Raw genomic sequence first — 14,886 nt, 5'->3', positions numbered from 1 at the left:
TATTCTAGTCACTTAACCTCTCAACCTATTTTTCTTTGTGAAGTGACAGGGTTTGGCTGGCTGATCTCTGTGTGATCTTTCTGTTCTGATTTTCTTTACCATTATATGTTGAATTTTTAGCTTATTTTGCAAGTAGTTCTGGTGGGTGTCGTTTGGTCTTTCCAAACTATGACAAAAAACTCATTTATTCAACACCTATTTATTTGGAGCCTGTTCTGTACTAAACCTTGTTTTAGACCTAGGAGAGTATAGACTGAATAAAAAAATAAGTCCAAGCCCTCATGATTTGGTCAGCCAAGAAGGATAATGAACAAATAAGTAGATAGCATTGTCTTTTGGTGATAAATGCTGTGGAGAAAAATTAAGCAATGAAAAAAAAAAAAAAGTAAAAGACAGGCAGTGGACACTGGGTCCTGCTCTTATGTATGTGGTCAGGGAAGGCCTTTCTAATAAGGTGACATTTAAGCGGAGACCAGAAGAAGCCTTAGGCCTTTTTTATCCTCAATGTATGAGTGTGGGATGTTGTAGATTCAAGAAGACTTTGAAGTTGTCAAGAGATGCAAATAAAATAGGCCCTGGTAGAGATGCCTAAAAGCTTGAATTTCAACCTCACTTTTCCTCTTTACATCCTTTGTGTCCCGGGATTTTCGCAATAGAGCTTTTATCACTCCTAAGATTCGGAACATTTTAATGACTTTTCAAATGTACTGCATCTACTTCTCTATTTAATTTTTGCCAATGGACTTTATGGCTATTAGCAGTAAATTTAAAAAGTCATGATAACTGAATTTACAGGATTTTAAGAAGTAGGGATTTGTTTTACATGTAAACTTTTCATCCAGATTTATAGTATCTCTCTCTTCAGCTTCATAAACCACAGGCTAGAGGGAGAATGTGTGGAGAGTTAATGACTCAAGGCCTAGGCTGGAAATACTGCTTTCAAAGGGGTGGGTTTTTTTGTTTTGTTTTGATTTTCCTAGATTCATCTTGCATCTACTGGCTCATTCACTGCCTGTCACATAGTTTGTTTTGGAGACTGAGAGCAGGCCAGGAGCACGGATCCCCAAGAAGATGAGTGGCAGACACTACAGGCCGAAAGCAGGTCCTCTGGGTGTTACAAGGAAAAAATGTGGGCAAGTAGTTAGGTTCCTAAGGTGTATTCCAAAGTGGGTGAAGGAAGAAAAGGATTGACTTTCCTTCTAAACCCAAAGCATTAGAATCTAATGTATAAATAACAAGGGCTAAACAATTGCAGACCATCCTATTTTACCGTATGAGCCTGTAATCTGAAAATGCCCTTTGGGGCTGAGATAGAGCATTAAACCCTGTTGTTCCACTGTCCAGGCCTGGATTTCCTGTGGCCAAATACTTCCTCACTTAGTCGCTACATCCATGACTATTGATTACCAGGTTCCTAGGTAAAAGAACACTTAATTATTAATAGTTAACCCCTAATAATTAGAGGAGGATTATGTGCTAGATAGTTAACCATTGACAGTGTTTGGAAGGTTTATCATCTTAGTCAACAAACTTTTATTGTGCTTCACACTCTATGTGAGAACATAAAATGAGCACCAGAGATCTAAGAGGTGGGAGCAATAGCCTCTTTTTTACCGCGAAGTTTATAATCTATTTAGAAAATGAGATTATTTTTGTAAGATAACTAACAGTAGAAAACTGTAGTTTTGGTTCCAACTGAGTTCTACAGATATTCCAAGAAAGGAGGGGAAATTTCCCATGGAATTGAAGGGGTCCATTCCAGAGGGGAAGGGGCTTGGACAGACTTTGGGGAATGAGTCAGGATTTGACAATTGAAGTGGGGCAAGGAGAGCAGAGCAGGTAGCAGGGAAAGGGAGAAACCAGGTAGGAATGCCAGTGGTGAATAAGCCGCAGGAGGCTGGAGTATCTCCTACATATCAGAAATAAGACTGGAGAGGAAGGTCAAGAACATTGTGGAAGAACATGAGGCTTTTATTATATTTTATTAAGAAGAGAGCTGTTCACGTTTTTGAGCAGGAGCAAGAGATGATCAGAGTGATATTTAAAGGAAAAGAATCTAGTAGCAGTGTACAGGGTTGATAAACTAATTAGGATGCTCCTACTGCTATTTGGGCACACAGCAGTCAGGCTTGAACCAAAGCGGTGACAATGAAAAGGGAAGGAGGAAATTTAAGAAGCTTTATAAAGCAACATTCAGAAGGGTTTCACTACTGGTGGATTGTAAGATGAGGGGAAGATCATTCTGAGGTCTTAAGCCTGTGTCAATGGTGGTGCTAGTGACAGAGCCAGGGAAACCTGAAGGGCGTGCCTGGGTAGACTGAAGATGACTGATGTGATTTTAACAGGTTGAGTTTGGAACAGCCAAGTGAAAATATTTATTGGAAAGAAATGTAAGTATACCCAGTGATATGCATTTAGCAGGGAAAAAAGTCAGAAGAACAGCCAGTTTTGTTTCCTTCCCTCAAAATAAAGCCCTGTATACTAAAAAGTAGCTAAAGCTGCACAGTGTAAGAAGTAGGGATTAGGAAATTGTAAACTGCTTAGCATGTGCTGTCTTTTTGTTTGGGGGCGGGGGTTAGATTGAACAAAAGGCCAGTAATGGAAGGCTGTGGGCAAGGGAGGCCATTGGTTGCTGTATCACCATGTCACTGAGTAATATTTGGAGATACCTTGTTAGACTTTAGCCTCAGCAGTTTAGAGCTGCAAGGATGCTGAGAGCTTCCTCATGCTAGAGACGAGGAAATGGAAGCCCAGAGAGGGTGCCTGGCTTTCCCATGGCCCTGCATGAGTGAGAAGTCAGGGTCGGCTCTGTCAGCCCAGGATTCTTCCCATTCCCCACCCTGCTGGTCAGCAGGGCACTACCGTCCTGACTCTCAGGAAGGTGTTTACATAGTTCTGTAGGGGGAAGCCTGATGAAAATGTTCACAGGTTGCATGATCAAAAAGCAAAACGATGACATACGGAGCGCTCTAAGTCCATAGCACTGAGGGTAGGACATGATGCGGGGCAGCAGGTGTGCGCCCTGTTCCATCGCCTTGTCTACGGGAACTGTTTTCCAGTGACATCAAAACAAGATGAAATGGGCATAATCTGCATAAAAGGATTTCCTTGTAGCGTGCTGAAGCCGCCCTAGAATAGATTTCAAGTGAGGTTGTTCAGTGTGGTTCCATATGTACTTTCGAAGGTTCTTTAGAACAGAACTGCTATCCAACTATCAGAAATGGGAGAAATATGTAATGTAGTTGGAAGCAGGAGAATGGAGCACTAATATTCTATATTTCATTTATTTATTCTTGTCCCAACTTGTTCCGAAAAACGAATTGAAATAGTACAATAAGAGATTTAGGAATCAGAATATAGTTTCTTAGCAAAACCAGTTTCAATGTGTTCTAGTCTCTTTAAGGAATGTTTCTAGACTTTTCTCCCTGTGTCAAAGGTACCAGATATGGTAAGAAATTACTCGTTGGTTGGGTTCAGTATGCCTTAGTTCTAGGGAGGGCATGTATGAAATAGGCTGAAATTATAAAAGAAAGAATCAAACTAATGATGAATTTACATTTTTCACTGATCAATAAAAATGATGACTTTTTCTTGTATCTAGTTTACTGTGCTGTTGGACTCTAATAATAGCTGGTTATAAGTATCCTTAGTGAGGACACATGACAGGTGAGGATGGCCAAGGCAGGCTTATGAAGAGCATGAGACATGAACTGCCCTTTGAAGGTCGAGCAGGACTTGGGTCAGCAGAGGGCAGAGTGTCTCACGGCAGGGGACCGGCAGGGACTGAGGTCCTTAGGTACACGTGCATACGGCCTGTAAGTAGACAGTCCTACAGGGAGAATGCTGTAGCTTCACTGGCCAGGGAATTTGCTGACCCATGTCCATGGTGCACGGGTGGTGGGCTGTTCATCCAACTGAGGTGAGAGAGTTGCAGGGTTTGTCTATGATTCCCAACTCCTGGAGTCTTTTCACCGGGAGGTAGTGAGAAATTACAATCATTCTGAGAAGTAAATTTTACTCTACTCTCCTTTCTAGCAGTTCTGAAAGTGCCAAAGGCAGATCCAAGTTGGATGTCATTTCATCTGAACTATGAAAAAAAATTCTCTCAGGAGAGATAGCAGTAACCTGGTTTCCCCTCTCACCTAAAAAAGGCTTTGGTGACTGATGACTGATTTCACAAGGTATTACTAACTCAGCTTCGTGATTCCAATGCTGTGAGTCCCACAACTGCCTCTGCTCCAGCAGGAGGAATACTTCCTGAGGACTAGTTAAGGTTTTACCACGTTGATATACCCTGTCTGCAAGTTAGGGTCACCCCTGGGGCTGGAGGGAGCTCTCTCTGGAGCTGAGGGTGTTTTCTATCACAGTTCTCTTGGGAGCCTCTCTTGCCTTCATTGTCTTTCTTCTCTTCCCGTCAGGACTGACCTAGTGAAAACATAGTGCCATTCACTTTATCTTCTTTTGAAGTAGCTGTTTACCTTGTTTTGGGGCAACTCTGTGCCTCTTGTACAGACTGTCTCCGAGACGCTCTTCATTCCCACTCAGATGAATCCAGGCAGAGAACCTATTGGAAAGGCTGAAATAAAGCGAGTCAAACTCGGGTAAGAAAAGAGATAGAGCACATCTTCCTGACTAGACCCATATCCCATGAAGCAGTCAGGCTCACAAAACCGGGTTCTGACACATTTATGTATGTGAATCAATAAAACAAGTCAGAAAACCCCCTGGAGGTAATAAGGTCTGAAATCTTTGATAGGTTTTGATGTCTTCAATGAGGCATTCATAAATTTGAAATAATTATCTCTAGCCATTGTCTTGTCTTGTGTGTGTGATAGCATGCTGGTGTTCTTTTTTTTCTGATTCATATGGACACATAGCAACTCATCCAATTACTCTATCCTGACTGATACTATTAGGTAATCAAAAAGAATTAAGTGGCAGTGGAGTGGAGGTAGGACGAGCTCTGCTATTCCGTGTGTTGACATAAAGAACCTCTGTGGCTCCTGGCTTCAGAATTGCCCATTCTCTGTGCTTTGCCCTCTTCTCTCTGGGCATTTTGAGGTTGCTGGCAACGGTGGTACAGCAGGTATAACCAGATTGGGTGTGGGACCATTTGTTAGGAAATCCTTCTCTCTTTTGGTCTTCAAGCCCGGTGGTGGGCACAGGAGATATATTTCTGGCAGTGAACCTTTGCTTGATAGAATAAAATCGGATTTTGTTTTCCCCAACAACAATTATCTCCAGGCTAAATTATTTCTATATTTACTACTAATGTTTTTTTGCTTATGTGAAACGTGTGTTGAAAAAACCACGTTTCTCTTGTCGTCTATCAGATGAGAATTTAATCCCCTTCCACAAACATTTGTTGAGCACATGCCCAGCACAGGGGTAGGAGCTGGAGGTACACAGATGAATAAAATATCCCGTCTGCTCCCAAGTGGCTCACAGTCTGGTGAGGGAACTAGCATTCCAGCAGTTAACTAAGGATGCAGTGGGGGCCTTGTCACCTGGTTCAGTGGCAGGGGCAACACTGTTTCTAGCAACACTCATATTTGAGAAAAGGTCAAGGGGAAGGCTGACCTCAGGACCAAGGACCATTTTCAAATATGACTACTTATTGTTTGGGATGTCTGGTGGCACAGACCTTTTCTCATTCTTTAATTTATTGTCTTTGCGACTTTAAATTGTTAGGTATTCAAGGATGATTTGATTATACATGTATTTGGAAGTGGGTGTAGAAAGTGACATTATCATTGAGGTATCCTAATTTTAAACACTTGCATATATGCCTGTGTATTGTGAAGGTTGCCTTATCTCCTTATCAATTTGCTTCTAAGGGTCACACTGTGCTCTTTGTTTTCTTGCTGATTATGATGTTGATAAATGAATTATATTAATAGATTTGTAAGTATCAAGCCATTTTATACTCTAGAACAAACTCTATCGGTCATACCATTGTATTTTTGTTTTCTGATATTTTATTTAGACTATTTCTATATTTATTTAGGCTATCTTAGAGTAGATTTGGTATCAGAACCTCCTAAAATGGATTTAGTGGAATTTACATATACCTATTCTCTGGTATGGATTAAATAACTGCATAGCCATTGTTATTTATAGAAATTTCCTATTTTATTATCCTGGGTTATTTCTTATTTTGGGGGTAGATATTTGACACCCCCCTTTCAATATCTTCTATAGTTATTCTAGTCAACTTTCCAAGGTCATGAAATATGATACTTCATGAAATGTATGTTACTTTAAGCTGTATTAAAAAACAACAACCCCTTTCATAATTTTTTTAAAGCATGTTTCTATATCACAAAGATCACATAGATTTTTCCTCTCTGAAAATGTTTGCTGGATTTGTCCTCATGAATTACTTTAGTTTCAGGGGAAAATAACTCTGTATCACCCTCCCCCCAATAGAAAAAGTTCTCATTCTCCTAAATTAGAAATGTACACTAAAGACCCATTCAATAAAGGACACTGAAATGGAAATTAACTCAAGTCTGCTTTCAATTAATTTTAATTCCCCAAAGAGCCAAACTTTCCTTTTCTGTCACAGCAGTAATTGGAAAGTAATAGAAAATCCTAAGTTTTTGTGGTCTTATGCGTGTATGTGTGTGTGGGGTATACCTTCTAGGTCAGTCTGGGGGAGGGTCAGGAAACTTTTCAGTATTCTTTAGGTTTCTATTAACTTTATTATTTGAATTGATTTTTATAAAAATCTGACCATAACTCCTTAAGTTAGTGTTTCAAAATTCCTATTTCTCTATTGCATTAGTTTTAGTAGCAGAAACTAATTTTAAAAGGAAAACCTCACTCAAAAGCTGCAGTATATAAATCAGACAAGAACAGAGAGACTCTTGTTGAAGGGGATGGGGAGAACCCCACCAGAACCCCACCAGCTTGGTGGTAAAAAAAAAAAAAAAAATCCCGAGGGCTTCAAATAGTACAGTCTGAAAACCATTGCTCCATATAATGATCAGGCAGAGTTTAGAGATCAGGCTTTTTCTAAAAACAGTATTTTCCCAAGGGTATGCCAAAGCCCAGATGGGCGTTTTTAGAGGCTAACCCTGCTATTGTGGAGATGGAAAGAAAGGAAGAGGGTTGGGGAGGGGGAGAAGCCATGTTAACTTGGTGAGAAGAATGGGGCAGCGTCTGACTGTTATTTATTCAACGGTAGGCAGTAATTCAAGGACTATGAAGGGCAGAGGAAAGAATTACTGGGCTCAGAGAGTGAGGGATTCCCATAGAAAATGAAGAGCAGACTACACGTAAGATCTCAAAAGGAATTTTACAACATAGTAAGGCTCTTTCCACAAAATCATACTATGTTTCCTTGTAATCCTATCGTTATTCTCCCTTTTAAAACGTACCTTTCAGTATATATTACTCATTAATATGTTCATACTCTTGAAATAAGTAATTCTCTTCTGGAAACATAGCCTAAGGGGGGAAAATGTCTTAATTATGAGGGAAAAAAGCTATATTCCTTCTTCTGTTCACTTATTGTAGTGAAAAACAGAAAACCTACCTAGTATTCAATAATTGGGGGAGAAAAAGAAAACAATGACAAAACAATGACAAATTTCCTCAAACATCTCTTTTTTAGTAATTAAATATAATGATTGTGAAACTGTAGAAAGCCAGGAGTGATACATGTACCAGCTCTGAAATCACAGAGACCTGAGTTCCCATTCTGATCCCCTCTGCCATTTCTTATGTGTGATCCTTGGCATATTATTACCTCATTTTCCCAAGCCTCAATATTCTCATCTATAAAATGAGGATAGGATACATATTAAACAGGATCAATATGCGGATTCAATTAAACATTGACAGTATAAATAAAATATGAAGCATAGTGCTTGGCACATAGCAGCTGTTCAATAAATGCAGACTTTTGAAAAAATTGAAAAGGATTTAAAGATCAGTTTATCTTTTATAAAAGGCACCAGGAGTAAATGTTTTCATAGCTATGTTCTGTTATCTTTTAAAGAACAGGTAATTCCAATTTAATTGAAAATTTTCTAGATTACAGAAATAGATACAAAATTATCTCATTTTTAAAGAAGCTTGCATGATCTTAATGCCCCCACAAACAAAATAAAAAACAATAAACCCACCATAGATCAAAATCATTCGTGAATATAGATGCAAAAAATGTCTAAATATTAACAAATAGAATCCAGCAGTGTATCAAAAGAACTATAGCCTATGACCAAGCAAATATAAGGAACTATATCCTGTGACCAAGAAATATAAAGTTGATTTAACATCAGGGAATCAGCAAAATTCATTACAATAATAAACTTAAAAAGAAAGCAACTCTATCAATAGCTACTGAAAGGGTTAATAAAATACAGTATCTGTTCTTATTAAGAAATTTTAGTAAAATAGAACTAAAAAGAAATTACTTAAGCATGATATAAATTATTTACCAAAGATAGCAAATATCATTCTAAATGACTTTAAATCCATTTACATTAAAATAAAAAAAATGAATAATGATGTTCATTGTTACCATTATTAGAAAACATTATCTGAAAACTCTAGCAAATACAATAAGATAGGACAATGAAATAGCCAGTAGAAATATTTGAAAACAGGATAAAAGTCATGTGGAAAATGAAAAAAAGTTACTTTTTAAAAAAATCTTCCATAATTATAAAGGAATTTAGTAAGGTGGATGAATAAAAAATAAATATACAAAAAAATAAAGAATACAAAAATAGCTAGAAATGAAAGTGGGAAAAATGCCATTCACAATAGCAATAAAAATTATAAATGCTTAAGAATAAATTTCACAGAAAAAGTACAGGATATTTAAGAAGGAAACTATAGAGGGGGATGGTAGAAGAGGGTAAAGGGGGCCAAATATATGGTGATGGAAGGAGAACTGACTCTGGGTGGTGAGTACACGATGTGATATACAGATGATATATTATATAAATGCATACTTGAAACCTATGTAATTCTACTAACCATTGTCACCCCAATAAATTTAATTTAAAAAAAGAAGAAAATTATAAAATTTGATCCAGAGAAATGGAAAGAACTATATGCTCTTGATTGACAAGATTCGATGTAAGACAAATGTCAGTTCTCCTAAATTAATATGTAAATAATGCAATTCCAGTGAGAAACCCAGGTTGTTTTTGTTTGTTTGTTTGTTTTTCGGTAACAGATAAAATAATCTTGGAGTTCATTTATTCATATGGAAAAATAAATGTCAGGTAAAGAAAATTATAAAAAAGAATAATAGCTGACTTGCTTTATCAAATAGTTCTAAAACACCAAATTACATCTATAATTTTTGACTTTGGAAGAGGAATAGAAAGATAAATCAGAATGGAATAGAGGGCCCATAATAAATCTCAGTGTATATGAGAATTTAATATGTAAAAAAAAATTTCAATTCCATGAAGGAAAAGGATGATTTATGTAATAACTACAGCAGGTACATGTGACTATCCATCTGGAATGTAAGGAAACTGAACACCCCCTTGTGCCATATATAAAAACAAATTCCAGATGAATTAAACACTTAAAAATGATAAAAACACTAGAAGAAAATTTAGGAAAACATTTATTATAATATTGGGGCTGCAGAGAGCTTTAAAACCAATATAAAAAACATAGAGCAATGAAGAAAAAGATCTACTTGACTTTATAAATTAAAAAAATGTTCCAATAGCAAAAGTGACCACAAAGTCAGAAGACCAAAAAAAAAAGACAGAAAAATGTTTAAAATTCGTATGACAAATAAATATTAATCTCTATTATATAAAAGTTCTTACTAATTGACAAGGAAAAGACAGACAACTTAATATAAAAATACGCAAAGCAGAGGACGAGATAATCACAGACAAGCGAATATAGATGTCCAGTAAGTATATACAGTGATGCTCAATAGCGCTAGCAATCAGCAAAAGGAACTATGAAATACCACTTGTCACTCATCTGACTGGCAAGAAATAAAAAGTGTTAACATCCACTATTGGCAGGAGAAAAGGTATTTGCATAATATTCCTGGGGGGAATCAGAATAACTATAGCCTTTTTGGAAAGCAGCCCAGTCATACCTATTAAAACCCCATATAAGTAAAGCACCAAGATGTAAGGAAAACGTACATCAGTACGGGAATGATTAATACAGGTTACTCATGCCATGGGTATTATGCAGCAGTTGAAAATAATTTATTAGATCTATACCAATTAATTTGTAAAGATTGGTACGATGTATTATTAAATGAGAGAGACAAGATGCAGAGAAGCAGAGAGGTATAGTATGAACCTACACTGACAGCCCCACCCCATGTACGGCTACACGAGTGTTCTGTCTATTTGTTTGTGTTTGATTATATGAGGATGGAGAAAGGGATGAAGGACACCCACAGACAGTTAACATTGACTTGGACTGGGGAGGAATACTCGTACCTCTGCTCAAATGGCCACAGTAAAAATAATAGGAGTAATAATGATTACTCTAATTTTTAAGAAAAAAGTAAAATGCTCATGCTATAATGTAGATGAAAAAGTATATACAAAATTATAGGTGGGCTCCTATAAACATTAAAGAGAAAAAAAATTGGCAGGCACAACAACCAAATTATCATGATGGTTGCTTAAGTAGAGGCATTATAGTTGTTTTTCCCCCCTCTATATTTTCCCTAATGTAATTTTTTCACTTTTGTAAATAAATAAAATTACAATTCTAATTCACTTTCTGTTAACCACACACTTTTTATTGTCTTGAAATCAGTGACCGTATGTACCTATGTGGGCTTGATGATGTCCTTGCTCTGAAAATGTGTGTTTACATTTTATCTATAATATACGGAGGGTTTTTTGGTTTGTTTTCAATTAGTTGTAAGTTAGATAACGAAATCCCCAGGAAATAACTATCTATAAAAATATGGCTTTCAAGACTTTTTTTCCCCCAATAGTAACTGAAATCACTTCTAACAACAATTTTTAAAGCTGTGTGGCTTCCCCGCCTCTAGGCCTCTATTGTTTCACTTATAAATGAAGAAGTTGGATGAAATAATTTTCTCAAACCCTTTGACTCTAACATTCTGTGATTTAATTATATTAATCATGGAATGCATTAGATATCAAATACATGAGCAATTGCTAAGGAGAAGAAAGTTTTCATCCTAATAAACTTATATTAGCTGTGAAAGACATTCCGATATCTAGGGAAGATGCCTTACTTTGTCTTAATTTTCATGCGCACATGAAAAATGTGCAAGATTGTAAATGGCACGTGGCCTTGACTCCTTGATATCTCTCATTTATAATTATATGGCTGTTGATCAATGCTTTTTCATCTATGTGTACTCTCGTACCTCTGCCATGGGTATTATGTCACTATAGATTACATAAATCTTTTCTAGAGTGTGAACAAAGTTTTAACTTGTGTTTTCTCAATCTTGGATAGTGTTAATATATTTTGATTGTTTCAATCAGGTTTCTTAGTTGCAAACAACAGAAAAAAATTCTGGCTGATTTCAGCAGCAAGGGAATTTGTTGAAAGGATATGGGCAATTCATAGAATTGCTAGGAGACTGGAGGCTGGGATTACGTGGCCAGCAACAATGCCCCACGTTATACACTACCTCTGTTCTGGTGAGGAATGCACCAAAAGCAACAGTTTGAGTTACCTAAACTGTCTGTACCAGGTCAAGGTCACTACCATTACCCTTGCTGCCATTGCTGTCTTAGGAACCTTCTATATTTCTTGGAAAGTGAAAAGTATACTAAATATATGTGCTTTAGGAAATCCTTCTGTCACTGCCATGAGTGGGTGTATCTAAGTGGCAAATCCTAGGTCATGTGTCCATCATGCCTTAGCTGCAAGGGAGGCTAGGAGAACCTGGCACCTCCCTCTATAGTGGGAGGCATCCTATCGAGCCTCACAAGGTGGGGGAAGCCCCACCTTATGGGTTAAATTCTAGACAGCTAAAAAGAGGGCCAATGTTCACAACACTGACAGTGTTTATTTCTTTGTTAGATTGTACTCTGAACTTGTGGCTTCATGTCTAGTGGTCACTATAGCCAGGCCACTTTGGATAAGCATCTCCTGGGTGTACAGGAGTCTACCAGATGCTGAGAGTGTGAACAAGGCCATCAAGAAACTTACTATTTAGTGAAACAGAAACAGATGTATTGGTTTTCATACTTCTTCAATTTTTACTTAAGATAATTTTCCTAAACCTGCTAATAAAATCAGTGGGTCTAAATTAATTGATTTGATAAAAAAAAAAGAATGTACCATATTAAAAACTAGTATAATTTTAACTAATGAATTTCACACTTATTTACAAAATATTTACCTTTAAGTCTTAAGCTAAATAGTTACTCAACTTAACATTTTCACTCTTACGAAATTATGTAAACCTGAAGTTGCTTCTAATAGCTGTGTTCATTTCAATTTTTTAAAGTTAACTACAAAGTAAGTCCAGTTAATTCTCCAGTTCTACTTGCTATCCCTTACTCTTGATTTCAATTGACAGGTCCAGGGAAGAGGGGGTGGCCTGATCCAGGGACAATGAAGATGCAATGTTGAAGAATAAGCTGGAGGAGAGAAGCAACAGGCACCATGGAAAAAACCAAAACAAAGCAAGGTTAGATTTTTTTCCTATGTCTTGCTTTAGGGCTCAGTATTTAAGAAATGTAGGTTGTAGTCTTGTCTTGCTATTGTCTCAAAGCATGGAAACCATGTTAACTTGACTATTCTCATTTCCTTATGACAATATGATGATCATGAAGAGCACAGACTTTGTGCTGGAGAAATAGAAAATGCTGTACATATAATTTGGTCTGAGTAGTTATCTTACTTTTCTTAGCAATGACATTAGGATTGCCTCAGAACAACCTGCTCAGGAAGGCCAAAATGCAGATTCAATGAGTAGATATCCAACACTTTCCAGGCTGGCCTAGACATACGGACTTTCTCTTTCAAACTTTACCATATAAAATCAACCATATATAAGTGGGTTTCTGTTATCAGCTCCAATTTACAGATGAGGAGACAGTAATTGAGAAGCCAGGCTACAGTGCAAAATGTCAAAGTTCGATCTGAGAGCCTGGTCTCTGTACCCAAGTACTGATTCTTGCCATGATTCTTGCCATGATCCCAGGCTGTTGGGACAGCATAAAGTGGGCTAAGTAATCATTGCTCAAGCATATGTGGGAAGTTTGGGTACTCTCCAGCCATCTGGGCTTGATAGGGACAGCCTTCTGTGTGTATAAGTTCTGCACTGAGGCTATGTACTATTTATGAACTTAACATGGTTAAGAAAAGGTTTCCTGTACCAGCATGTCTTAGGAGAACAATACACACATCCACACAATCTAATGTTTGCAACCATGGCTTTTATGTGTAACTGCTTAATTCATACAATGGGACACACGGAGATGTAGCCAAATGGACGAGCCAAGAGCTGCATGTTTTACATGAAGTGCGTTGTCTTCACAGCTAACCAGTGTGGTTCTGAAAGGTACATTCTAGGCCAACCTTTTTTCTCCCTGGGTTGTAAATGGTTTTTTATAAACTACTCCTTCCTTTGTGTTTGGCTCGTGTTTCACAATCTCTAGTATTGACAAGGCTGTTTTCTTTCTGCTGGCATCCTTCCCAGACCCTTTCCATTTATAATTCCCTTCTATCAATCCTTTTGCCCAGGAGAACAGCAAGACTCCTTTAGCTGATCTGGGCAGTGACAGGAGAGCAGTTTAGAAGTTTGGCAAGATCAGAGACAGAAGTAGGGGTATTTCAAGCAGGTTTCCGGAGAACAATAGAGCGATAACTGGGCAGGTGCCAGGCCAAGCGCACCCTTCCTGACTATAGAATCAGCCCATCCGGTAAACTTCACTCAGCCCCAAGAACACAAGGGAGACCCTCCATGCGCACTGCCTCCTGGCTAATTAATGATTGCTAATCATACAGTTTGGTTGAGAAACACCCCCCACCCTGGTAGAACATGGTTTTCTACTACAAGTGTTATATCAGGTACATATGATTTAGTTATTAAGATGTGACTATAAAATCACTACAGCAGTTTATGTTTTGTTCTTGTTAAATCATTGGTTCCCAGTCATACAGGCATGGATTTAGGATCCTATAAATCCCCTTTCTCCCTGTATGTGTCTGAAGAGGATAGGGACAGAATGAGTCATGTTGATTAAACAAAGCTCTTTCTCCCTACAGGAGAGAATGAACATATGCCAATGAATAATCCTTCCACACAGATCTACCAGGTAAAGACAAAGAGATTGTTTTGAACTGTCCTGTGTGTAACAGTAATGAGTGTCTTATACTTATAAACTTTTTAGTGCTCACAAATGCTTCCATATCTATCGTCGTATTTGTTCACTTAACAAGTTCACTGGATTTGAGATAGGCAGGGCAGAGAGCACCATTCCTACTGCACTTTCGAGAAAACTCATTATTATAGGACAACTCACCCAGTTTATAAAACACAGCCCACCGCTCCCACATCAACTATGTTTTCCTTGCCTGTTGCCACCGTCACTGGCCATTATACTGGGCAGTAACACTTCTGTCTGAGAGAAAGAGAGAGCAAGGTCTGTTTTTCTTAGTTTCCTATCTTAGCAGGGAGAATTGAGAGTTGAAAAGGGGTTAGCATTACATATGTTCAAATATGGTGATGAAAAAAAAAGTAAGCTCCTTTAAACAATGGGAATTGGATTTACAAGGAAGATAAAAAATTCTGGAAAACATTTTGTAATATGTTTGCAGTGAGGGTCTCATTGGGCTGCGTTGGCTCTCTAAATAGTATTTACTTGGCTTCTATCATCCAATTGTAAATTTAAAGTAAATTTATGTCCTTAAAAGTCATGGAATTTTATTCAGACA

The 14,886-nt window shown here is 37.6% G+C and overlaps 1 protein-coding gene and 1 long non-coding RNA gene across 13 annotated transcripts in view; one reads left to right on the top strand and one right to left on the bottom strand.

Annotated features, from left to right (window-relative positions):
- The window catches only part of ARHGEF33 (Rho guanine nucleotide exchange factor 33), a 103,657-nt gene that overhangs the window by 11,634 nt on the left and 77,137 nt on the right, over nucleotides 1-14,886 (top strand). For all 12 annotated transcript variants that reach the window (XM_019742490.3, XM_074331907.2, XM_019742472.3 and 9 more), the window contains exons 3-4: nucleotides 12,524-12,634; nucleotides 14,218-14,267. In XM_019742490.3, coding sequence (XP_019598049.1) covers nucleotides 12,610-12,634; nucleotides 14,218-14,267 — 75 coding nt within the window. In that variant the 5' untranslated portion in view covers nucleotides 12,524-12,609. The remainder of the gene's footprint in view (nucleotides 1-12,523; nucleotides 12,635-14,217; nucleotides 14,268-14,886) is intronic.
- The window catches only part of LOC109453100 (uncharacterized), a 48,159-nt gene that overhangs the window by 4,434 nt on the left and 28,839 nt on the right, over nucleotides 1-14,886 (bottom strand). Inside the window, exon 5 of the long non-coding RNA XR_002138242.3 lies at nucleotides 4,479-4,576. This is a non-coding gene — a long non-coding RNA (uncharacterized LOC109453100). The remainder of the gene's footprint in view (nucleotides 1-4,478; nucleotides 4,577-14,886) is intronic.

Source organism: Rhinolophus sinicus, chromosome 2, assembly GCF_057876585.1.
Source record: "Rhinolophus sinicus isolate RSI-liver-muscle chromosome 2, RSI-T2T, whole genome shotgun sequence".
Classification (NCBI taxonomy): Eukaryota; Metazoa; Chordata; class Mammalia; order Chiroptera; family Rhinolophidae; genus Rhinolophus; species Rhinolophus sinicus.
Note: the sequence above shows the minus strand (reverse complement) of the source record. Positions and strands in the feature narration are given on the sequence as shown.